The sequence below is a fragment of the Rousettus aegyptiacus genome, unplaced genomic scaffold (genome assembly GCF_014176215.1).
Source record: "Rousettus aegyptiacus isolate mRouAeg1 unplaced genomic scaffold, mRouAeg1.p scaffold_m13_p_6, whole genome shotgun sequence".
Classification (NCBI taxonomy): domain Eukaryota; kingdom Metazoa; phylum Chordata; class Mammalia; order Chiroptera; family Pteropodidae; genus Rousettus; species Rousettus aegyptiacus.
In genome coordinates, this window is record NW_023416309.1 from 80,445,657 (window position 1) to 80,470,828 (window position 25,172).

The 25,172-nt window shown below is 53.4% G+C and overlaps 2 protein-coding genes across 2 annotated transcripts; one reads left to right on the forward strand and one right to left on the reverse strand.

The window, feature by feature from the left end:
* The first annotated feature begins 223 nt into the window (after positions 1-223).
* Positions 224-5,959, forward strand: UNC119 (unc-119 lipid binding chaperone). The gene is made up of 5 exons (XM_016139092.2): positions 224-502; positions 3,929-4,042; positions 4,552-4,654; positions 4,818-4,990; positions 5,255-5,959. Exons 1-5 carry the CDS (start codon positions 283-285, stop codon positions 5,365-5,367), a joined length of 723 nt encoding a protein of 240 aa, XP_015994578.1. The 5' UTR covers positions 224-282; the 3' UTR covers positions 5,368-5,959.
* A 5,926-nt stretch (positions 5,960-11,885) lies between these two features.
* Positions 11,886-24,893, reverse strand: FOXN1 (forkhead box N1). Its single transcript, XM_016139090.2, has 8 exons — positions 24,765-24,893; positions 23,908-24,366; positions 21,480-21,590; positions 19,522-19,652; positions 18,192-18,288; positions 14,497-14,704; positions 13,822-14,313; positions 11,886-12,205 (listed from the first exon to the last, which is right to left on the reverse strand). Exons 1-8 carry the CDS (start codon positions 24,879-24,881, stop codon positions 11,886-11,888), a joined length of 1,935 nt encoding a protein of 644 aa, XP_015994576.1. The 5' UTR covers positions 24,882-24,893.
* Positions 24,894-25,172: the final 279 nt, after the last annotated feature.

Below are 25,172 nucleotides of genomic sequence, written 5' to 3' on the forward strand. Positions count from 1 at the left end.
AGGGAAGCAGAATAGCCAGAGTATAGGAGAGGTAGCCAGGACTCCTTGAAAAAAATGAATGAAGCCCAGGGCGAGCTCCCACCCTGCTTTTCTTGAGTATCCAAGGTCTGCCTGCTCACGGCCTTTCAGCAGGGGTGGGCTGGCGGTGGGCGGGGCAAGGGGCGGGGCGGGGCGGTACCTGAGGCCGCGGCCGGGGGTGGGGCTGCGGACGCTCCCCCTTCTCCGCTCCAGCCGGAGCTGGCAACCGCGGCGGCAGCAAGCGAGCCGCGGCCCGGTGAGGCCATGAAGGTGAAGAAGGGTGGCGGCGGGGCCGGAACGGGGGCGGAGCCCGCTCCAGGGGCCTTGGGCCAGAGCGTGGAGCCCAAGCTGGACCCGCAGGCGGAATCTGAGTCCGGGTCCGAGTCGGAACTGGAGGCAGGCCCGGGGCCCAGGCTGGGGCCATTGCAGAGGAAGCAGCCGATCGGGCCCGAGGACGTGCTGGGGCTGCAGCGGATCACCGGCGGTGAGCACCGGCGAGGAAGTGCCGCCCGCGGGAGGGACGGGGCCCTCGTGGTGCGCGAAGCCCGGGCCCCCGCCCCCTTTCCCGCCCTCCCCCTGGCTCCCTTCCCCCACCGGGTACCCCTTCGTCTGTTTCCCCTGCCCGTTTTCCTCCAAGCTTGAGGGCTCCATGTCCCCTTTCCCCTGATCTCCTGTGCCCTCTCCTCTCCCTTAGAAGATTTATGTCCACCCCACTCCTTTTTAAGGAATCCATTCCTCTTTCTCGTGGTAGAGGTGGGCAGCAGCTGCAACTGTGACCCTTTCCCTATGGAGTTTTCAGAGCCCTTTGAGGTCTTTCTCTGCAATAATGAGGGCTGAGAGCAATCTGTCCTCAGTCCCTACCCTGGAGGCTAAGGGGAGGCTGAGTTATGTAGGTGCAACCTTAGGTCACCCTGAATTTTATGCCCTCACCATGGATCCCCCAGAAAGTCTGGGGCTGTCCTCCCCAGGAAGGGACCTGAGCAGGGAGCAGGAAGCTTCTTTGGGTTAGCTCTGGGCCATCTCAGGGGAGTGGATTAATGCCTCCCTTAGCCTGGGCTAGGGCCTGTCCCCTTCCTGGAAGCCTAGAGGTCTCCACTGTTGTTCAGTTTCTGAGCTGGACTGCCTGGGTTGAAGTCCCAGCTTTGCCATGTAATTGGCTGTGTGACCTTGGGCAAGTGACTTCACTTCTCTGAGCATGCTCATCTGTAAAATGGGGATAATGACACCTACCTTATAGGGCTATTGTGAAAATAAATTCTCTGGTTTTGCACAGTGCCTGGCATTCTGTGCATGCTCTGTAAATAGGGCTCTTTTATGAGTACTTCCAAAGGCCCCGCAGGACTGCTCGTGGCTGCTGCCTGGGTATTCAGGGCAGGAGAGGGGGTCATCAAAGTAAGAGAACAAGGATAAAAAGTCTCGGCTGAGCCTCAAAAAACAAGACGTTTAGAGAGGCAGTGGCCTTCCACCTTGGCCTCATTCAACAATAACCCTGTCCTGGATCCTTCTGTGAGAGCCACTCTTGAGGTCTCTCTGTTGGGAGTGGGGCTGAAGGTGCTGGAGTGGACCTGAGCTCTGGAGTTTCAAGAGCAGCAGAGCCCAGGGCTGCCAGACAGACCTGTGGAAGGGACCATGATGGCAGGTCTAGGCCTGTACATCTGTACATCTGGGTCCCTGGGGGGACCAGCTTCTCCCTCTTCTTTGAGCCAGGAAGCAGCCATTCTTGGCTGGGACCCCAGAGCGTTGAGCTGCCCTTGCCCAAGCAGATACTGGTAGATGGGGGAGGGGGGCGGCCAGAACCATTCTGATGTTGGTACCAGTTGGCAATAGCAGCATTTAGGATTCAGGTCGGCTCTGGGGCAGAACTCCCTAAAAGGATGTCTGGAGGTCAGGCTGACCTGTCCAGGTCCTAGGTAACTTTAGAGTTTATTTTGCAACTGTGGGGGTGGGGTGGGGGGTGTTCCAGTCCACATACCACCATTTATCTCCTTATTTGGAGGAAATTCATAGCCTTTAGAGATGGATCATCTAGGGGATGAATAGGAGAAGGTGCTTCATGGGAGCCCTTTCCTTTGTAGAAATTGAGAACAGGGTGCCAAGGCTTTCCACACTGGCACCTCCTGGTCTCTTCTGACCCTAATCGCATAGGTCTGAGGTTTGCTCCTCCCGGATTACTGGGCCCTGAATCCAGCTTAGGAAGCTATTTGTAGCTGAGGGGAAGGGAGCAGTTGTGTTCTGAGCCCTAGGCCACTTTGCCCCTACTCTGGCCTTACCCTAGGTCCCAGGCCTCGTCTTTCCCTGACAGAAGTGAGATAGTGGCTATGGTGTTCCAAGCCATTGACATCCCCATTCCTCATTTCCTCTAAGGATAAAGAGGTTGATAGGTTGAGTTTGCAGTAGAAGAGGCTGAGGTTAGACTGCAAGAAGTTGTTCTTAAATGAAAAAACAAGCTCCAAAATTTGGAGAATGGGGAACAAGGGAGCTTTCCAGGGAGCTTGGATCCTGCTCCCAGTTCTGCTACTTCCTCTCCCTCTGCCCTGTATCTTCTTTCTACCTCTTTGGACTAGTGCTTACTTTCCATGAAAGTAAGGTGTGTACAGGGTGAGATAGGTACTGCCCACTTCTTTTCCTCCTCTTTCTTTTCCCCACCATAGGCTGTGGTGTACAGCCCTTCCCCAAGCCCTGTGTAGTCCCTACTAGATCCCAGGGTGCCAGGCGGCTACCAGGAGAGCTTTATGGAGGGGGCTGTCCTAGGCTTGGGGAAGAGAAAATAACTTTACATTTACTTCCTCTTCCTGCCCCAGAGGAATAGGAGGTGGCCCAGGGGCCTGGAGGGTGATTTCCGGGCCTCTCTGGGGAGGATGTGATGCTGTTCAGGCTGACAGCACCAGAGTCCCTCACTGCACCTCTCTGCTCCTCCTATTTATTGTCAGGACCTCCCTGAGAACTTGCAGTTGCTGCTACAAAAGCGGTGAGGGTTGGGTCAGGCCCTGGTATTCCTGACCTTCATCAGAAGGGGTCAGCCACTGTTTCTGGTTCTTTTTCTGGGCACTGAGGACTCCCCTTATCCTCATGCATACCCGCTGCTGCACCTGCCACACCCTCTTCCTGTCCTCCCCGCTCTGGGAGTGGCTCAGAGCCATAGCTGGGTAGGTGACCTTTGAAGGGGTTCCCTCTGTTTGCTAAGAGTTCCTCCCATTTGGAGATCAACAGGGGATGGGAGCAAAGTGGCCCCCTACCCCCAATATTCCAGGCTCTGGGCTTGAGTCAGCAGAGCTTTGGCTAAGCTGCTTAAGGGAGCTGGGCTTGTATAAGCTGCTTATGAGGAGGTGACTGGTGAAGGAACAGAGAAGGTGTTGTTCATGTGCCCCAGCAATACCCAGGTCAGGGAAAGTCCTTGTCTAACATACCTTGATGCCAGGGGCGGCTATATGGTGGGGGTGGGGGTATCCTTCAGAGAAGCGCTGTGTCTCTTCTGAGGCTGAACTGTGTTACCCCCTTTATAGAGTGAAGTTCCCAAATACGGGACTCTTATCTTCTCTCATGCTGGGAGCTCCCTAGTAGATTGCAGACCTATTTGACACAAAGTCACCAAGCCAGCCTTGGCAAAGCAGAAGTTATACTAAGGGCCCTCAACTCCAGGGTAGGAGGGAAAATGTGGGGGAAGTGACTTTGTTCGCGGTCCTTCTCAACCCTGCCCGTCCCTTATCCAAGAGGCCACTAGGTGGAGCTTTTTATTTCCCCATTAGATTCCAATGACAGAGCTATGTCTCCCCCATATTGTGGGGGTTCCTCCAGGGCACAGGCTCAATTCTTTTTCTGGAAGTCAGTAAACCTTAGGGATCAGAGAAAGTAGTAGCTAGTCCAGGGTCCCACAAAAGCTGAGCTGGCAGCAGTCACCTGTCTCTCTTAGACTACCTCTGCTCCCCTGAGGAGAATATCTACAAGATCGACTTCGTCAGGTTCAAGATTCGGGACATGGATTCAGGCACTGTTCTCTTTGAAATCAAAAAGCCCCCAGCCTCAGGTGAGTGGTTGCATGGGTCATTGACAGAAGGAGGTGGATGAGAGATGTGAAGTAGGCTGCCTAGGGACTCCTCAGGCCTTAGAGGAGTCAGAGCAGAGCTAGGGTTTGGATCCCAATATGCCCAGGAGTCGCCAAACAGGGTGGGGGACCTCTTCCTGGGGCTGAATTTCTTCCTTCCCCTCTGTTTCTGGGCTTGGCCATTTTAGCATAGTCCTGTCCTTCCAGTTACTGCCAGTCTGCCCTCTGCAGGCTTTCCTGGGAACTGCAGTCCCAGAGGCCCCAGGCCTCTGTGTCTCCTGTGGCCCTGAGAACCTCTTTAGAAACTTTTGACCTGCTGACCTAGAGGCCCCAGGTGGAACTGATCAGCTAAAGATTTGAACCCTCAATGTGCATCAGAATCTCCTGGGAGTTTTAAAAAATTCTAAGAGATGGGGTCCCTGGGGTGAAATACTGGGTGGGCATGGGCCCCAGTCTGAAGCCCACTGAGCCCCAGCTGGGGTGCATTACAGAGCGGTTGCCCATCAACCGGCGGGACCTGGACCCCAATGCTGGGCGCTTTGTCCGCTACCAGTTCACGCCTGCCTTCCTCCGCCTCAGGCAGGTGGGAGCCACGTGAGTTACTGGGCCAGGGGGTGAGGGCTGGGGCTGAGGGTGAGGGTGGGAGTGAGCCCTTCCTGAGTTCTTACTGAGCCTTTCTTAGGAGCACTCTATCCTGAGCTTGGTTGGCTAGTTGACTTCAAGGCTGAGCTCAGCCCTGGCCCCTTCTTTCACTCAGGGTGGAGTTCACAGTGGGAGACAAACCTGTCAACAACTTCCGCATGATCGAGAGGCACTACTTCCGCAACCAGCTGCTCAAAAGCTTTGACTTCCACTTTGGCTTCTGCATCCCCAGCAGCAAGAACACCTGCGAGCACATCTATGACTTCCCCCCTCTCTCTGAGGAGCTGAGTGAGTGGGCAGGGTCCTGTGGGCAAGGGGACTCAGAGACACCAAGCTGGGGGGATTGTGGGTCTGACTCCCTTTCTTCCCACCCTGGGTCTCTTGTGTCTGGCCACCATTCTCATGTCACCTATAGGGAAACTTGGTCTCCAAGAGGCTGGGGGAACTCTTTGAGGTTTTTCAGCTTGTCCCTGTCCCACAGTCTTGAAGGCCCTGTGGTGGCCTGGCTCAGGCTCCTAACCTCTGCCCCACCTGGCTGGGCCTCTCTTGCAGTTAACGAGATGATCCGTCACCCATATGAGACACAGTCTGACAGCTTCTACTTCGTGGATGACCGGCTGGTGATGCATAACAAAGCAGATTATTCCTACAGTGGGACACCCTGACTCCCTAAACTGCCGCCTACCCTAGGAGGATCCTGGGCCCTTAACTGTGACTTCCCTAACACTTATCTCTCAATCCCAGGTCTTCTGCCTGGGGAGTGTTCCAGGAGCTCTGGACCCTGAGTCAGTGTTGGGAGGGAGGGTGCCTAATATCCCCAGTCTGTCATGAAGCTCATGGCAGACTGGCCTGGCACATGGGGTAGAGTAGGGTAGTAGGGGGCTCTTTGCCTCCGTGTCAAGGTAGGCCTCCTGTGAGAGGAGTAGCCAGGACTTCAGACAGCCTAACTGGACCTCTTGAGCCCAAGTTTCAGAATAGTTGTTCCCCTACCCAGGCTTTGATTAGGTTGGGGCATGGACCCATTCCTTGTCCACCACCAACAGGCCATTTAGATTTGTAAATTCACAGATTAAGATTAGTGGTGGGTTCTAGCTGCCAAGCTTCCCAAGGGAGTCTGGGCCCTCGCCCCAGCCCTAGCTTCCACCATCAGGGACCAAGATACTGCCTGAGGTATGGGAGGGACCAGCCTAGATTGCCACCTGTGGTAGGGGATGGACCAACTGTACATAGTTTTCAATAAACTCTCTTTTTCTGTTCTTTGGTTGTGGGTCAGCATGTGTATGTGTTGGGGAGGAGGGGGGAGCAGGCAATAATATGGCCCCTAAGTTCTCTTGTTTCCTAATCCTCTTGGCCACCTAGAGTCAGCATTTAGTACATGTTGCAGCTGGAAAGGGTTTTTCCCTTTGTAAAGGAGACCCAGACCCTGAAAGGGGAAGCTTTGGTCCAAAGTTATAGCCAACCCTGACAGAATAGGTGCTGGGACAAGGACCCCAGCTTCACAGTGAAAGGGAAGGTGTGGGAAGGTGGTTTTGTTCTCTACCCTACCTTCTCTGATCCCCTGAGACCACTAGGACCACTAGGTTGTGCTTTTAGCCCTCATCAGAGAGAGAAAGTAGACAGGGCTATCGCTAAGGCCTGGAGCCCTCTTGCTCTCAGCTGCCTTGGGGATCTCCCTGGCCTGGCCACCCTCCATATAACGCTGCCCCCATCCCTACCCTAGACCCAGAGGAGCTCTTCATTTCCTCAATGGAGGAAATTCAGGAACTGAGGTGGGTGGTAAGCTTACCTCACACTGCTGTTCCAGGCACCAATTTGGATACGCCTGGTGCCAGTCCTTTCTGGGCTGAGGAGTTCAATCTAACTGGAATTCAGCTGGCTTCTGTGGAGCCCTTGCTGGGAGCCAGGACCTGGGCTGAACGCAGAATTCTAAAGTGAGTGAGATGTAGGGAACAAATACATGAGGATAAGATGGACTGGACATATTTAGGAGCAAGAGTCACCTGCTTCAAGGGTTCTGGGGAGCATTCTTGGAGGAGGCAGTGATGGAACAGGTGCTTGAGAACGCAGGATGACTGACAGATGGAGAGAGCGTTTAGGGACAGGGAACAGCATAAAGCAAAGGATTGGAGGCAAGATGTCAGGTGTGTTCAAGAGAGTGAATATTTACAATACAAAAGGAAAGCAGATCTGTGGAGTCTTGTTCAGGTGTTGGGGCTTTTCCTGAGGAGGACAGGGAGGCCACTGAAGAGGATGACCTGGTCTCATCTGTGGCTGCTGAGTGAAGGGTAGATTGGAAAGAGAGACGTTAGTAATAAGAGCTAATATACATTGAGTGCTGGGCCCATGCTGGGTGCTTGATATGTGTTAGCAGAATGCTCACAATCATTTCTAGGAAGGCACTACTGTTATGCTCACTGCAGAAACTGCAGGCCCAGAGAGGTTAGTTTGCTTGCCCATGTTGCAGGCATTAGGTGGCAGTGTCAGGATTCGAATCCAAGCAGTCCGACCCCAGGGTCCATGCACTATCATACTCGAGGCAGAGGGGTGCTGAGGAGGGTGTTGCAGGAATTTGGGTAAGAGATAAAGGCAACCCGAATTAGGTCAATATCCATGGGGACAGAGAGAAAGAGATGAAGTTGAGATTTTTAAGAGGTGAAATCTCCAAGACTGGTGACTAATTGGGTGAGGGGCCTGGAGGCAAAGAGGAGTGAAGGCTGAATCCCTGGTTTGTGACCCAAGTGTTGAGTGGGAAGCGGTGTTGTTACTGTGCTTGGGAACCCATGTTGGGTCAGGGAGATGATAAGTTCAAGCAGGGAGCTGCTATGGTGTGGTACAGTTATCCTGGAGGAGGTGAGCAGGAGGACACAGGAAATTTGGACACTGAGACCAGGAAGCGGGTGGGGGCTGGAGACGGTGATGCCTGAAGGTCATTGGTCACAAGGTGGTTGCTAAAACTGTGATGGTGGCTGAGATTATGGGATCCCCAACTGTCACTACTGGTGTTTAGTGCAGAAATGCCACATGTCTTCCAATTTAATGGGATACTCAGTGCTAATGGTCCACACCCCTAACTGAAGGTCACTAAATGAAAGCATCGAACCCTAGGGAAGGCCAGGGAGGTTTTGAGAGCGAGGTGGTAGGAGAGGAACCAGTGATGGAGACAAGAGGAGCAGCCAGAGAGGTGGGCACAGCAGCCTGCTTTAGATCAAGCTATGTCAAAGCTAAGAGAAGAAAGAATTTTGCCAAGAAGAAAGTGGTCAGGAATTATCACACTGGAGTGTGATATTGGGGTTGGTTTGCAGATGATGCTGTATAGAAGTATTTAGAATTGGAGGAGGTGTTTATAGTGAACAAGAGGAACTTTTAAGACTACACAAGTGTCAGGAAGGGGACCTTCCCAACCACCTGATAACAGTCTTCACTGTGCCTCCTGGGTAGAGTTTTTAAATTGGGCCTGCTGCATTTCTATCTTCAGACAAGGAAGGGGGATAGGGGAAGGGAAGGAAGGTAGGTTCCCTGTTCTGAGCCCCTCATCCCTGGAGCGGGTTCCAGGTTGGAACTCACACAGAGGAAGGGGCCTGTGTCCCTTGGCCCCCTCCCTCCTTTTAAGTCTTCATGTCTCTGGCACTAGTTCTGCTGCTAATGGTACAACTTGCTGCGTTTGGTTCCTGGCGCTTCCCCTAGGAACCTAGTGCCTCCCTGTGCAGTAGAAGGAGGAAGAAGACAGGGGAGGGTGGGGCTAGTCCTGGTTCTAATCATAATGAGCTCTTGAACTTGGAAGGTTGATCTGGATTTGCTGGATTTGGGCCTCAGATTCTGTCTCTCTGAAGTCATATTTTTGCCTTGATTGCCCAAGGGTGTCATGAAGACCCTACCTTGGGTTTGAGTAGGAAAGCCCAGATACTATAGGGAGACCCACCATTCATGTCCATCTGGGCTGGCCTGCAGGGCACACTTGGGACTGCCAAACCCATTGTAAAGTACTGAGATGCTTCCCTTCCAGTGGGTAAAGAGCTGTCTATGGCCCCAGTGCCTCCCTAGCCTGGCCCCTGCCCTAAGAGTCAACCTCTACTTCCCCACCACGCAGCAACTAAAGCAAGGGTGCTTGACTTTCTTATATGTTATGGTCCCCTTTGTTATTGTCTGCCGAAGCCTATGGACAATAAGGTTTCTATGTACACAAAATATATTGCAATCCTATATAGTTTATGTATTAAAAACTATATATAGATACCTCTATATTCTGAAATACCTGTAATGTAATAATAAGACATCTGTGATTTCTAATCCGTGATTTCTCTACCTAAAGCAAAGTCACAGATTTTGCAAAAGCTATTGTGATTTGTTGCTGACATTCATAATTGAGGGAAATGCTAAGTTTGAGGTAGAGATGAGTTGAAATGAAGATATGATTTCTTTATCCAAGCACATGTACCCATGAATTCTAACCAGTTTTAGAACCCTCAGGTTTAGAGCCTCTAACTAAAGTAAAAATTTCCGCCAAATAGGGAACTTCCAGATCCTGCGTCCAATCAGACTGTTGCCCACCCTGAAATGGGGGTCGAACACTTGGTGTCAGGTGGCCAGCAGGGGGCAGCATATGAGCAGGAGTGTTGAGCTCAGTTTTAAAAGTTTAAGGGCCAGTCTGGTTACAAAGGAAAGTGAGGCATAAAGTCCTATCTGCTTGCCACCTGTCTTAGTTGCATGGGTGCCAGCTCACTTGCAGGTGTGCTGAATGGGCCCATAGGACAGAGGTCTGACTGAGGGCCCGAGGAGATGTCCTCTACTCATGGCCTAGGCTGGAAGTGTAGAGTAGATTTGTCTGAGCACTGAGGATCTGAGTGTCTGAGGCAAGGATATGGGTCCCAGTAAAGTGCTTCCATGAAACACTTGCCCTGTTCTTGGCTTGGGCATCAAGACCCAGGCCTGGAGTTGGTCAGAACTGGGGTGCAACATCACCTGGGGGCTTGACATTGAGCCTTTACCCCCTTTCCTCCATAACCAGGGATGGGCTGGGGTGGGTGAATCTTCTTGGGTGCACAGGCTGGCCAAGCCTTCTCCCACTTCCCGCCCCACCCTATCCCTCTAGTCCTGGACCTAGCCTTAGAGCCTCTGGGAGCGAGGGTGGAGCTGTATTATGAGATCTACAGAGCTATTCTCTGGGGCAGGCAAGTAATGTTGGCCAGCCCCCAGGCCTGGCCCCTGGAAGAACTTTCTAAGCAGTAACTGGTTGTTCTGAGACTTAAGGCTCATGTATGGGTATTTGACTCCTACAGTTTCCCTATCCCTGTTCAGGTGGAGTTTAGGGCTGTCTCTCAGCCTGCCCTTTAGTGGCAGCAACCCACCTGGATGTGCCACCTGGGAGATAAGTCTGAAGTGGGACTGAGTAGGCCCCTGACTCTCCAGAGACCACTTTCCGGGGCTAGTGCTGAACTTTCCGGGGCTTTTCCAAACACAATGTGTTGGAATTGGGCTTGGTTTGGTCCTGGGGTGGACACTGCCCCTGAACACAGCACCAGGCTATGCACCATTCATGTCAACTGTGGAATCCAGAGCCCCAGCCAGGGAAAGATGGGGGCAGGAAGGCATCACCTAGCCAGGGAAGTGACCCCTTCTTGTATGAGGAGATGGCGGGTGTGAGGAGGGATGGGGCAGATCTCAGAAGGAAGGGGTGTATAGGAAGGACATCCCCTCTCTTCCTCTGGGCAGGGGAGCTACTTCTGTATCCTTTAGAAGTTCTGGGAAAAAGACCTACCCACCTGCCCCTCATCATCCCTGCACTGGTCAGGAAGTCCTCCTGTAAGCCTCACTCTGGATTTGGAAACGTCACAGTCCAGGGTGACGGTAGGAGGAATCACAGGGCCAGAGGGTCTACAGTCAGTGCAGCTGACCTTTCTGCCCAGAAGGGAAGGTTCCAAAAAGGAAGGCTTGGCAACCAAGTCCATAAGGCACTTGCTTTATTGTTCCAGGATAGGGGACAATGGCAGTCCATTGAGGGATCTGCTTGTGCCTCATCTGAGCCCGGAGCCAAGTCCTGGGGGTTCTTGTCACCCCCCAGACCCAGGGTAGGCTGAGGCTCCCACTTGGAGGTGGTTAGGCTCTCTGGTAGGGCATGGCGGGCAACTGGGCTACAACCCCTAGCTCCAAGGGTATCCCAAGTCTTTCAAGCAGTCAGGGAGAAGGGACATAGGTGCTCCCTTACCAGTCTATTCCAGGCTTCCCTTCCCTGAATGCCCAGGCTGCCTGAGACTGTTGGAAGTAATTAGTAAGCTGGAGCCAAAACTACCTGAACTTCTTATGGCGAAGGAATGAGACTGAATGAGACTGTAGTGAGCTGGAGGGGCCCTTCCTGCACCCAAGGCCGGGAGGACACTTTCAAGTTTCTAAGGGCAGGGGCTTTTCCAAACACAATGTGTTGGAATTGGGCTCAGTTTGGTCCTGGGGTGGACACTGCCCCTCCAGTGTGTCACCCTGGGGGAGGCAGGACAGCGCACATGCCGAGGATGGGTCGAGCCTGGCAGAGCTGATGCTGCTAAATAGCAGCTCCCTGGGGCGGCCCCAGTCAACCTGGGGAGAGGCTCCATATCTCCTCTTCCATGATGGGCTGCTGGGATGAAGGTGGGAGAATAAATACAGGGACTTCTGGGAAAGATCATGCCTGGAGGGGGCTAGGCCTGCAGAGAACGTGGACATCAGAATAGGGTTCAGGGTGGCCTTGGACCTGGTATGGGGGTCCTGAGCTTTTGGTAATCAAAGCTCTCAGCTCTCAGCTGCCCCAAAAATGAAGTCAGAGTCTATGATATAGTTCTGATTCCTCTGGATGTAAGGTATGTGGGTAGGTGTATATCTGAATAACTGTGTGTATATGCACACATGCAGTCATACATGAAGGCTTGAGTGTGGATGAGTGTGAGCTAGGGAGAGTATGTTTTCTTCTTGCCGGGACACTTGTTCTTCAGGGGCCCTGAGTGAGGAGCTAGCCCACCAGGTGGCAGAAATGTGTGAGGGGCAGCATCCTGGGTGGTGTATTCTCTACCCCCCAGCTGCTAGCTAACAAACAAGTTGGCTTAGTGGCATGGAGGCAGGGGGTGTTTCCTTCTTTGACCTTTAAGGTGAGCCCGAAGTGGGCGACCAGCTAGAACTTCCAGGCCAGGCAAAGGCTGGAGGTGCTGCTGGGCATGGCTCATGCTAGGGCCATGGGCTTGGAGCTGGGGCTGAGGTACACAGAGGGGCCAGTAGGGGCCGTGGGGGGCGTGGGCTCCAGCTCCATAAAAGCTGAATAGAGGGTGGTAAGGTGCAGGTCACCCAGTGCCCCTGAGCCGCCACTTCCTGGTAGTGCCAAGTCACCCACCCCACTGCCTGTCTCTGCCAGACAAGGCCCAGGGGGGAAGCAGTGAGGTGGCGGTGGTGGTGGCGGCATTGAAGATGATGTCGGGGATGAGGTCACCAGTACCAAGGGGTCGAGGGCCAAGCTGTCATCCTTCAGCTGTTCCCACAGGTTTCCTAGTTGGGGGAGAAAACAGGCATCATGGAAGGCACCAAAGGGGTTCTGTATGCCCCCAACCTATGGCTCTCACATGCTAAATAGAGAAGGATTGGGATAACTGACTGGGGAATAGACCCTGGCACTAGTTGTGACCCCAGGCAGTTGCTAAACTTTTCTAATTCCTCTTCCTATTTATGATCTGAAAGCTATACCCCAGATGACCTCTGTGGCTCTTTTTTGGAGGAATTGGGGAGGGTCGAGGATTTGAAAGCTGCCTGTTGGAAGGATTGATGCAGATGCTGTGCTCTTCGGAATTAGCCTGGGGAAAGTACCCCAGCAACTCTTCACCCTGGCTGCTGCCCAGGATCCTAAGGAAGGTGGATCTACAGCCCAGACCATGGATTTCCCAACAGTGCACTGCTGGACCCGATGAGGAGGCTGGGCTTGGCTCCCTGGGCCTCTTCCCCTTCAGGGCCCAAGGGTCCAGATCAGAACCAGGCAGTACACCTTACTCTGAGGAGCAAATAGTATTGCCACCTGATCCTCGTTGTGTCATGTGACCTGCATCGTGGCAGGCCAGGACCTGGTGCTTGCCTGGGGTATTGGGGCCTGCAGGATCTGGAAGAAAGAGGCCGGACTAAACCCTGATTGAACTTGGCTGCCTGGGTTCTAATCCCAACCCTCCCTCTTTCTAGCTAAGTGATCTTGGGTAAGTTACTTGACCTCCATGCTTCTGTGAATGGGTTTAATAATCCTTCCTATCCTATAGGTCCGCTCATATGAGGGAGCACATGTAAAGTGCCTAGCATGCTGCCTGATAGTTAATAGATGTCAAGTAAATATTTACGGTAGTCCGCATGTCTATTGTCTATAGCTTCCTCTGAGGCTGTTGAGCCCTGCTCCCCACTTCTGTACTGGGGTGAGGATCTAGCTGCACATTCCTTACAATAGTTTCTCAAGACCTGAACTATTTCCCCATCAGATTGGGAGCTCTTGGAGTGTTGGCTGCCTCTTTCTGCTTGTGGATATTCCCTATCCCACTATATGCAGGAGATCAGAGACTTGGATCAGCACCCTCCTCCAAACCTCCTGTGGCCCATTCCAGGGCCTGGGGTGCACTGGAGTTGAGACAAGAATGAGTGAGCCTGGCCACATGCAAATATGGAGGCGGCAAGATGTAGTGGAATGGATAGAACCTCTCCCCAGACTCCTACCCCCAAGTCTCTCCAGGACCTGCCCAGCTCTGAGGCCTTACATTCTTTCTGGGGAAATATCTCTTTCCTTCTTCTGCATTAAAAGGTAAACTCAGAAGATGCAACTGCTTCAGGGAATGTTAGAAGTATCAGGACAACCAAGTATGGAATGAAACATCAAGTCCCTTCCAGCCTACCCAGAGCTGAGAGTGGTTTGATGATGGGGTCAGTGGGAACATGTTCAGAGGCACCAGGAGAAGGGCAAGGGCATTCCTCTTTGCCCCTTGACACACCCTGCCAGCTCTGGCCTTCTCTGCTTCAGTTGACTGGAAACTTGGCAGCTAGCAGGCTGCAGCCTGGAGACTTGGAGGGGATGAACCACGCTGTCAGGTGTACCTCTCCGGTTTTGTCCCACCTCCCCTTTCCCATCTCCAGCTCACCCTGGAAGTCAAAGTCGGTGAGAGAGGGGTTGATGGCATCCAGGTCAGTGCCCAGGTCTCCATCTGGCAGCAGGGTGTCATGCATGGTCCTGGCTGGAGAAGGCTCAGCCAGCAGCTTGGTGCTGTGGCTGGGTGGGGTGTGGGCAGGTAGAGGCGAGTCCTGGGGGGTTCCTGGCTGGGCCCGCAGCTCAAGATGCCCATCCGGCTGTGGGAACAACGGCTGCGGAGGTCCAGGAGGGGCCAGGCCTGGTGACAGGTGCGAGTACGTCTGCCCATAGCAGGAGTGCGAGTGCCCCCCAAGTAGGTCCTGCAGGGAGTTCTTTCCAGGAATGGGGCCCGGAACTGGGTGGATTGAGTGCAGTGGCTGGGAGAGCCCAACTGGAGGTGCTAGGGGCCGGATAGGGCCTGAGCCTGCCAGCCCAGGGGGTGGGCAGCCCAGAAGTGGGGCACCCAGCTTCTCCCTCTTGTCTCCAATGAGGCTGTCCAGCTCTTCTGAAAAGGCCCAAGAAAGAGGAACACCATGAGACCTCCCTTAGCCCACAAACCCTCCCCAGCCTTAGAAAGGCACTCAGGCCCTTTCCTCACTCATCACTTCTCCTTGTTCAGATTTTTTCCTCTCTCTTTTCTGGCTCTTGAGAGCCCTGGGCCCTCCATCACACGGCCAGTCAGCCTCACCTGGCTTGGCCATGCTCTTGCGAACAGCAATGGGGTCTTTCCTCTTCCACTTCTGCAGCTCCTCCTGCATCTTATCGATCTTGGCTGGATTGAGGGCCCACAGGCAGCCCTTGCGAGAGGAACTTCCTGATTTGTTCTCCACCTTCTCGAAGCACTTGTTGAGGGATAGGTTATGGCGGACAGAATTCTTCCAGCCATCAGGCGCTGTCTGCCAAACCAGAGCAAGACAAGAATTCAGGCTGGGATCAGGCAGTAAGAGCTGGCTCCGGGTCTGGGCTCCAGAAAAACTTCACTTCGTGTGCAGAACTACAGACCATTCTGGGGCTTTCCCTTCTCAGCACCCAGCCCATGCTCGGGTACCCTTTAGAGGTGGGGTGGGGCGGGCAGGAAACTTGACTGTAAGTTATTTTCACCTGAAATCTGCCTTCGTCCTACTCTGTCCCTGGCTGACCCTTCAGAGGCAAGCTGAGGTGGTTCATAAAGGGAGGGCTGGAGGGTGCTACAGAGTCCTTGGCTTCTCTCCCACCTGGAGTGGGACCACTCTCCACAGGTTTTCAGGCCTGTGCTTGGAGCCCTTTGTGGAAAAGGAAATCACTATTCATAAGTCTCTGGTGCCAACTTTGGAGAGGGAATGAGGGAGAAGCTATGGAATGGTCTCCTGGGCTGGCCTCATCCCTGCTGGGGCAAACACGGGAGAAAAGAAAGATGGGTGAGGTTGCTGAGTGTTTGGGTGCATGCACATGTTACACGTAAATTTATGTGTTTATATGGGCTTTGGTGTATGTGTGTGTGTGTGTTTATGAGAGAGAGAGAAAGACTGTGTATGAGCACGCACATGTCCCTAAGTGTGCCTCCCTGGTCTGAGCTTGTCTCTTAGGCATGAGTCTGTGAATTCCTCTGAGTGTGAGGACATGTGTGTCCCTAAGGATGAGTATATGTGAGAAAGTCTCTCTGGGTGTGTGTGGGTATCCAAGATTGTATGAGTGTGTGGGTGTGAGTGTTCACATGAGTGTGCCTGGGGGGGGCATGCCCTGGTGGGGAGGCTAGCCCTCAGGGAGGGGGTGCTCGTGCCAACAGAATAAACACCCATTAGGAGGCCCGGTCATGCCACCAGTACAGTAATTGTGCCCAGGAAGAGTTGTGAAAACCATTAGGCTGACTCAGGTGGGTAAGAGGTGGTGGCAGGGGTGCCAGTAGGCACCCATAGTCCTCCCACCTCCAGCTTTGTTCCAGGCTCTGGGACAATCCTGGACCTCACAGGGGCTGACTGTGGGCAGAGTTCTCACTCTGGCTGGTGGGCCCTTCGTCCTCACCCACTAACCCCTTCCCCTTTTGGCTTGAAGTTTCTGCTTAATGAGGATTGGCCGCTCCCTCCTCCCCAGCTCACTTGCCCCAGGGAGCAGCCAGCTGAATCACTCCCAGCAGAACTGGGCTCTGATGCCAGCGTCACTGCAAGTGGCTGGCAGGAGCTACTATAGTTTTCTCAGGGGCAGCTGGCCTGGGGCAGGGGTCTGGTTGAGATGACCCTCAAGGCTCCTAGGGTCACAAGGAAGAATTCTTGAGCCACCAGACCAGCCAGTGGGGATTCATCTTCAACTCCCGTGACAATCCCTACTAGGAGTCAAGGCTGTGTTGCCCGGTGGGCAGAGTTAATGGGCACCGGGCCCTTTTATGGCCCCATAAATCTGTGACTTTGGGATGCCAAGGCAGCCTACACCCCAGCCACTTCCTGTTTGGAAGAAGGATGGTCAGCACTAGCAATTATGTCCAGTGGCTGGACACTTCCCCAGTCCCACATCCCTGACTCACGGGGCTACAGGATACCCACCTCAGCTACCTTGGGTATGAGGGCTGCCCGCCCCAGGCTCCACTCTGTCCTTGATCGGAAAAATGACCTTCAAGTGGGGAGTGATATTTAGAGGGGGCAGGAGATCTTTGAACTAATTCTTTAGGTGGGTCAGAGGGGAAATGTCAGAGTCGTGCAACCCGAATCTGGTCCAACCTGGTCATTTTACAGATTGGTAAACTGAGGTCCAGAGAAGAAAGAGCCTAGCCATAGGTTACACCAGGAAGCAGTGACAGAACCCAGACTCCAGCTCTGTCCCTTAGCTAAGGGCCCTGCCCAGGTCACCCCACAGGGCTGGCTTCACCATCTGGGGCCCGTCCCATCCTCACAGATGCTTTCTCTCTGAAGTCAAATGTAAACTTGGGAGTGAGGGAATGACGCAACTGCTAAGAACAACAACTAGAATTAAAAAAAAAGCTGTTAGACCTCTTCACTCTTTAGTCCCATAAAATAAGGATTACACGGCTCCCAGGAAAAATAATTAGGCCAGGAAGATGAGATGCAGGGAGGGGCTGGGGGCCAGATCAGGAGTTAGCAGAGAGGAAAGGCTGAGAGGAGTAGGGCAGGGCCCTCATTTCCCTCTCTTGGCCTGGCCCTTTAAAGGCCTGGAGGATCCTCCTAAGGCTTTCGGAGTTAGGGAGAGTTTGGTTCCCTGACCTGTTGGGTATAGGGGTAGCCCTGGATACCAGCTTTGATGCTTCTTGAATCCCAGAGACAAGTTTCCTCTTTCCTCCTTTCCCTTCTAGAACCTCTGGTAGATGACCATACTTTTCCATTCCTGGCCAGACCACTCTGGCCATCTTGCCCAATCTTCATCTGATAGCAGCTCAGCAAGTACAATCTTGTTTGAATATCAGCCTCAGATATCCCCAGGCAGGACAATCGGGAAGATGTGGGGCTGGGAATCACCCACTGTCAGGCGGAGCTGAGTTGTGGATTACCTGGGCCTCAGCACCCATCCTCTGCCTGGGTAGCAGATGAGATTGTATCCACCAGGGTATAGGCCTTGGAGAAGGCATTCCTCACACACAAGTTCTGGTCTTCCCTGTACCCACCCCAGGAGAAGCAGTCTGTGTTAGAGGGTTTGAGGAGCATGCAGAGAAGGGAAATGGAATTTAGTGAAGCCAATTAGCTTGAGCCAGCAACTCCTCCTACCTACTGAGTGACCTTGAACAGATGGATCACCTTCTGATGTGTTTGCCCATCCGGAGAGAAGGGCATCTGTCCTGTCTCTGGGAAGGGAGTCTGGTAGAGCTCCTGTCATCTGTGGATTATGGGAACTAGATCCTGTACATGGGAAGGTCAGGTGAGCCAGCCAGTTCCCTGGGACACTCAAAGACCATGAAGCCTACACCCGCTTTCTGGCGGAACTGAAGCTGAGCCTGCCGCCCACAGAGGCAGATCCTAATCTCTCCCTGGAAGGCAATGGGTTCTGTGGTCTCAGCAGCCATGTCACTTTGGCTGGCCAGCTCCTACCCAAATTCCTCCAGTCCTATGGCATCATGGGGGCAGGGGGAGAAACAATCTTTCATTTCTTCCCAAGCTCTGTCTCCCAACTTGGGGTAGATGGATGCTCCTTGAAGCCTAACAGGACTGATATGTCTACTTTCTGCCAGCATAAGGCCCCACTCCAGCCTGCAGTGTAACCTTGGGTGAATAGCTTGAGCTCTCTGTTCCTCACATGTTCTATCCTTCTGAAGTGAAGACAAGGAGAAACATGTGAGCAGAAAACCCTCCCCTGGCTTTCATTCTAACTCCCCACCTCCCAACTGACTCCTCTGGCTCTAGAAAAGCCTGGCTTGCCCAGGACTTGTGGGTGGGGGAGTGGGAGTAGATCTTGGGGGCTCACCTTGAAGTAAGGGAAGTGCTCCGTCATAAAATTGTAGATCTCGCTGACAGGAAGGCTCCCAGTTTTACTGTTCTTAAGGGCCATGAAGATGAGAATGCTAAAGGCAGAGAAAGTTCTAAGCGTTTGAACCTCTGACCAGGCCTGGAGTTTCCCCCAACTTCCCTATTCCCAGTTGGAGTAGTCAAGGAGAAATAACCCGCTACAGAATTGAGTGAGAGGCTCTATGAGAAGGGATAAAATAGTCTCTGCTGAAGTTAGGAATTACAGATATATGAGGGTCTTGTGGCATCTGAGGGACCTGGATTACAGTCCTGGCTTAGCCACATACCAGCTGTGTGACCTTGGGTGAGTGCCTTAACTTCTCTGAGCCTCAGTTTCCTCAGCTTTGAAGTGAAGAAAGTAATAGCTACCTCAGAGTTATGTGGATTAAGGATGATGCCTAGGACATACAACGCACTCATTAAATGGAAGCTGTCATTACCAGTCAGCTCTCAGCCAACTGCATAAATGTTGGATAGTAAGAGAAGGAATATAGGTTTCTTGAGCCTTTACAATGTGCCAAGCATAGTCTCTCACTTAATCCTGCCAAAGAACTGAATATTATTGTTTATTTTATTATTTTTTTTAAAAAAATTTTTAACAGATAAATAGAGGCTTAGAGAGATTAAATAACTTGCCTGTGGTTCCACAGCTAGTAAATTCCAGAGCCTGGACTTAAACCTAGTTCTGCTGGACTCCAAGGATTGCATGCGCTCCTTTCTGAGCATCATCTTGCCTCCCACAAACCCCTTCTCTGTGCTCCTGGCTGATGTTTAAATTCCTTTTCCTTCCCCTGAGCTCACACCGGCTGATGACCTGACCCCATGTGAAGCCTGGCATACAGGAGGTCGAGTGTTACTGTTAATTAGATGAAGAAAACTTCAGATGGAAGTTCTCTCAGATGGGCTGGGTGCTGCCAGCCAGGCACTTATAACCCCGGCCCCAGAGAAGGTACACAAGATCTGGCAGATAACTGAGTTGAACTGCAATCTTCATCCCTCATTTATTTCCGGTAGAGCTTTGGGGTGGGACTTCTCTCCGTATTTGGGGAGGGACAGTTGGGAAATGGGGCGAGCCACAGACACGGTTCCCCAGGGTTAGATGAGAAGTCAGAGATGATCTAGTCTATCCTCCCGTCCTCATGCAGGAATCCCCTCTCCAACATCCTCTGGAAGGCTATGACTCCCCTACACTCCACCATTACCTTTATACCACAAGGATTCCATTCCTCAGTTTCCCCATGGGTCCTCTTACCACTCTTCCTTCCACCCAGGGATGCTGGGGGACATACCTGTAGGAGTAGATGGGTTTGGGGAAGAGAGGCTGGTGCCCATCGGTGCTGGCCTGGGGTGCAATCCGCTGGTATGGATAGTGTGAAGAGCCCAGGTAGGGTAGAGGATAGCTGCCACCACCTGGTGAGTACTGTAGAGGTCAAAGGGGCAGAGTGGTTGCCATAGTAACCAGCTTTCCCAAGGGAGAGGTCCCCTTCCCCCATTTATATTCATCTAGAGTGGGAGCTGAGGCTAGATTTTTCTCTCCCTGGTTCTAGGCTCTACCACCCATGGTCATGGGCTCCAATGGTAGAGCTTTGTTGGGGGGCTGGCCAAAGGTTTAGACATCTGAGGGTCTGTGAGGAGATCCACATTCCAGAATTCAGGATCTCAGAGACCTTGAAGCTCCCTTCCTCCAGCTCCTTCCTCTCAGGCCCTCTAGGTTCTTTGGTTGCCATGGTGATAGAATAGCAGTCTGGCTGGGCTAGAAGTGTGAGGGGTAGCCCTGGCTTCTGCACACTTCTGGTCACGTGCTCCAGACCTTCCTTATACCTCCTGAAGCAACTGGGCCGGAAGTGGGATGTCCAACCTGGGTGCTTGCTGGGCACTGCCACCTTTTACAAGTTTCACTGGCTCTTTGAAAGGGCCAGTCATGGTGGTGGGCAGGTGGGGGTAGGAGGTGGTTTTACAGCAAAGGGAGTGGCTGCGGTGCCAGGGATGGTGTTTTATGGGGGCAAAGAGGGGAGGGAGACTCTGACTCCCCCATTTGTTCCAAGCTCAAGTGTTTTTCCAGGTCACCTGAGAGGCACTTAGTGCCTGAGTCATCCTCTCTGCAGGCTCCATAAAGCCCTGGGTGCGGCCATCTTGTTGGGGGATGGGGTGTGGAATGCAGAGGGAATCAAAGCAAGGCTGGGTATGGTGAGGCCATTTAGGGTCTGGTAACCCCTTAACCTTGCTGTGGCTCAGTCCCTGATGGGCCAGGCTACCTCAGGGACACCCCATATCCTGCCTGGGTCAGACTGTGAGCCTCAGGCTGGCTTTGGCCATTCCAGCTGGGCTCCTCATGGGATGACCCCTCGTATGTCCCCTCTGCTTCCTTCCATCTCTTTTTTCTCCCCACGAAGCAAGCAGTCTGACTACCTCCCCCTGCCACGTGCCTGCCTCCCTGGCTGAGCCAAGATCAGGGCCAATGCCAAGGGCTGGGAGTAGAACCTGCTCCACAGGCAGGGCCTGTCTCAGTGCCAGGCTGCAGGTGGATGGAGCTGGGCGCTGGGCAGCCACTTGCTCTGTCTTGCCTGGTGACTCTTGGGAGCTGCTTAGCTGCTCTGGGGCTCTTTTCTCTTTCTCTTTACTACAAAAACCTCCATCCCATGCCAGTGTGGGGCAATTACTTGACATTCTGTACATCTGGGGGAAGCTGAGGCTAGGCAGTGGGGTGGGCAAGGGGGGCAGGGCCAAAGACGATGGGAACTTGGAGTCTCCAGGTAAAAAGGCCCCCTAATCCCATGCGTGGTCCTACCCCCTCGAGGCTAAAAGCAAGTCTGAGGCCAAGGCTACATAGCAAGATGGTGACTGACCCAGATGGCAGCCCATTGTTCCCTGTCTGCTTGGCCTTGTGTTCACCCCATACACTCCTTTTCTCTCTGCCCTGTCTGTCTGGCTGTCTCTCCTTCTTCATCCCTTTTTAGTTCACATCCGGGCTCTGCCTCAATCTCAGTCCCATTCTCTTTTCTGAGACCTCTCAGTTCCTGCCTGGGTCTCAGAAAAGCCCCACCCAATCCTAGAGGAGAGTAATTGCTTTCCTTTCCATAAACCTCAGTCCCCCACCCCAGGTGGTACAGCCTGAGGGTCAGGGCCCTGCCACCCTTAACTGCCCATTCAAGTGTGCACACACTCACTCATAGGCACACCCATATACCACACACCCACATAATATCCTGAGATCCTGAGGAAGCATGCCCACTTGCCCCAGACCCACCTGGTGGAAGGGAGGCTGGGAGGGACAGTACATGTGCTGCAAGGGGGGCTGGAAGCAGTACATCCCAGGACCACTCTCCAGAGCTGGGGGCTTGACCTTCACTTCTGACCCCTGCTGGAAGAAAAGGCAGATGACTGGGCTGGGCCTTATTTTGCTTCCTTCTTCTCTTCTGCATCTTAAGCTTTCCACAAAAACAACCCCTACTTTGCCTCCCCCAAAGCTTGTTCCTGGAGAACCAACAGAGAACAGAGAAGCGCAGGGATTTTTCAGCAAGTTAGTGGTGGAGCTGGGGCTAGAACCGACAGTGCTCCCTACCTCCCACCTCACTACAGGTGAGAGGCTGAGGCTGGGCTGTACAGAGAAGTCGGGGAGACTTGTCAACTGTTTCACTGAAGCTGGGGTAGGGCCAGAGATCTCCCCGGAATGGAACAAGGGTGCAGTGCCTGACTCTACTCACCAAGTCAAGCCCTGGGGCCTGCTTGCTGCTTCTGAGCCCCAGCCTTTCAGAACAGGTCTGCAAAAGACACCCTAGAAAAGGCCACATCTCCAGAATTCCCACTGCAGAGTCATGGTGAGGGGAGCACAGAAAGTGGCTAGCCAGGTTGGTCTAGCTGGGGCCCGCGGGCCCTGCCACTTCCTCTTCTGCAAAGCTCAGGGAAGCTCCAGCAGGCTCTTTGGAGGGGGTTAGCGAGTCCTCTCTCTGCTCTTTTACCCCAGTCATCCCCTACTCAGAATTTTTGTTCCCCATTCCAGGGACTTGGCCCAGTTGCTGGTCTGCATGAGACTACGGCACTCTCTCACCGTGGCACAGGAAGCCTGTAGCTGTTGAAGAGGGAGGTGGCTAGACTCTGGCTTCCCATGAATTGTAAACTTTGCACAGAGTCCCCAAGGGCCTAGCACAGAGCTCTACCCTGAGTAGGGATAGGATGGGGGTGGCAGCTAGGTACTGGAAGGTAATAAGGCCAGGAGGAGGCGGACTACTCTTCCTGCGGCTACGAGGGGCTTTGAGAACCAGCAGCTGGACCCAGAGGGTCAAATCAGCTGTGAGCTCTTTCTGGGTATACCCTGGGGTTGTTGATGCATAGATAACCATAATCATAGAATCTCAGGCCTGGAAGGGCCAAGAGCACTGTGTCCAACCCCCTCATTTGACAGATGATGGGGCTGAACCCATAAAGGGAAGTGATATGCCCAAGTCACCTAGAGAGCTGACCAGCTAGCTGTGGGTCTCTCGCCTGAACTCTGTGCATGGGGTAAGGGCATAAGCTCAAATCTCAGCCTCACCTCTAAGTCACTTGTTCTCTATGGAGCCTCAGTTTACCCATCCGTAAAATGGAGATAGTGGGAACTCCGGATGGTTGTCTTGAGAATTAAATGGGGTGCTTAAAAGACTGATTCGGGGCTGGCATTGGGTAGATATTTGAAGGGGTAGGGGAGCGACTAATATGATGCCCTCACTGTGGGTTCCTGTCATGTTCAATGGGCCTGAGGGGAAGCTGTCAAAGGGCCCCAGAATGAGAACAAGGTCCTGTCTTAGCCACACCCGGTAGGCGCTCAAGCCCTTTCTCTATTTTCTAAGTCTGGGAAACAAGCGTTTGTTGGGGTTGGCTAGGGGTTGTAACAAGAGGTGAGGAGGGCTGCTGTGCGTTTAGAGTAGGCACAGCCCGGACTGTCGCCTCTCAGCGCTCCCCACTTCAGGGACCTCCAAAGCTGGGGAGCAGGGAACAAATCTGCTTTTAGCTTTCCTTTCCCCAAGGCAACAAGACTATGGAGCAGATACTGTTAAACTTTTCTTTCAGTTGAGTCTCTGAGAGGCTCAGGGACTTGCCAAGGTCACAAAGTTTGTGGATGTGGCTGTAGAAGGACATGTTGACCTTCCATGGTGCTTTCAAGATATTTCTATGAATACACCTAGGCCCCACTCTGGGCAAAGAATGGGGACTGGGAGGTCCTTTGAGAAGGCTTTAATCCTTTCTCAACTCTGTGTGCTCACGTTGGAGAGGGAAATATTGTGCTCTGTGTCTTCTCCCTAAACCCTTTCTCTTGGCCTCTGGAATGTGTTTTTTCTTCTCACATTTGCATATGGGCGTGTAGGCCTGGCTGGGGATTCTTCACACTTAAACAGAGAGAAGTCACACATTGGAATTCTGTCTCAGGAGCCTCTGGGAAGCTGCCAACTTCCTTGGCCTGACCTGCCTCCCCTACCTTGTCCCCTAGCCAGGCCGCATCCCCTCCCTAGCTGACCTGGAGGCCCAAAATGAAGTCAAGAGACCCCAACTCTCTGAGCTTGCTGCTTCCTTGGTACACGCTGACCCTGAATGGAAAGGTCTGGGAAGGGAAGGTGGGGAATTTGATCACAGAGGACTCATCTGGGTGCTGGGAGGTGCACAGAGGGCTCATGGGATGCCCACTGACCTCTGGTACTTACCAGGACTTGGGGGCTGTGCTCCTGGCTTGGGTAGGGAAGCCCGTTGCACCAGGCTTCTGCTGAGAAGCCAGGCAGGAAGGCCTCTGCCTCCCCCACATCAACAGGGATCTCGTCGAAGGTCTCCAGTGCCTCTGGGGTCTTAAAAGAGTGTCCATCGAGGGCCAGAGCAGTCTGGGCCTCAGGAAAGACGTCCTCCTGGAAATGCCGCTTGTATGGGTGGAAAGGCACATGACTGCCCTTGAGGAAGCGCCCGGGGCTGCTTGCTGGGCCCTCCTCAAAGCCAAAGCCTGGGTACTTGTCTGAGGGTGAGAGCCGGAAGGGGCCTGGGCCAGGGCCGGCTGGACAGTGGACTTGCTCGGGGCCTGGTGATGCGATGCTGGGGCTGTGCGGGGGCAGTGAGGGTGCCCTTTCTGGAGGGCCATCGGGTGCAAATGATGAGCAGCTGAAGCCGGCATGCTTCTGGGTGGACAGAGTGTAGAGACCTGTGAGTAGAGGCTGGACCAGGATCCTACTCTGTGCTAGGGAAAAAGGGTCTGGGGCTGAGCTCTTGAGAGTCAAATGATAGAGACCTAACCTGCCCTTGGAAGCCCCAATCTGATGGAGCCACATTGCTCCTAAACCTGGGGTGCTCCCAGTGGTTGGATGTGCATTTCTGTCCCTGGAAAGCCCCAGACTGAAGGGATAAGCAGAGGGTGTATCTGAATACTTCTGAATCTTGGAGTTACTGGGGACTTGTTTGCTAGTGGATGAGATAAGACAGACCCCGGGAGGTCCTTGAGGGGTTGGGGTGACTGGTCCACCTGCTGTACAGCCCTCGGGACTTGGCCTCAGTCCAGGTCTAGGTGCTGGGTACTTACGCTCTGTGGGGCAGGGGAGCCTGGGAGGCCCGGCGTCTGCATGAGGTCCCCTTGAGGCTCACTTGTGGGGCCTGGCAGCGAGACGTCAGACTGTGACGGGAGTAGCGACACCATCATCCAGTCCTGGCCTCGAAGAAAGTCGGCTGTGATGAGAACGAGGGCCAGCGTCCAGGGATGACCAACCTCAAGTCCACCTCCTCCACTCCCACCCCATCCCTGATCTGGGACCCTGACTCCAGCCAGATATCTGATGAGAGAGAGAGAGACGGGCAGACAGACAGAGAAACAGAGAAACTGAGAGAGACATCAGAAAGAGAAGGAAGCAGATAATGTGAGAGGTAGAGCAAGAGAAACAAAGAGAGTGAAGACTGGTGAGGAGAGAGCAAAATGAGCTGGTTAAGAGCTGCG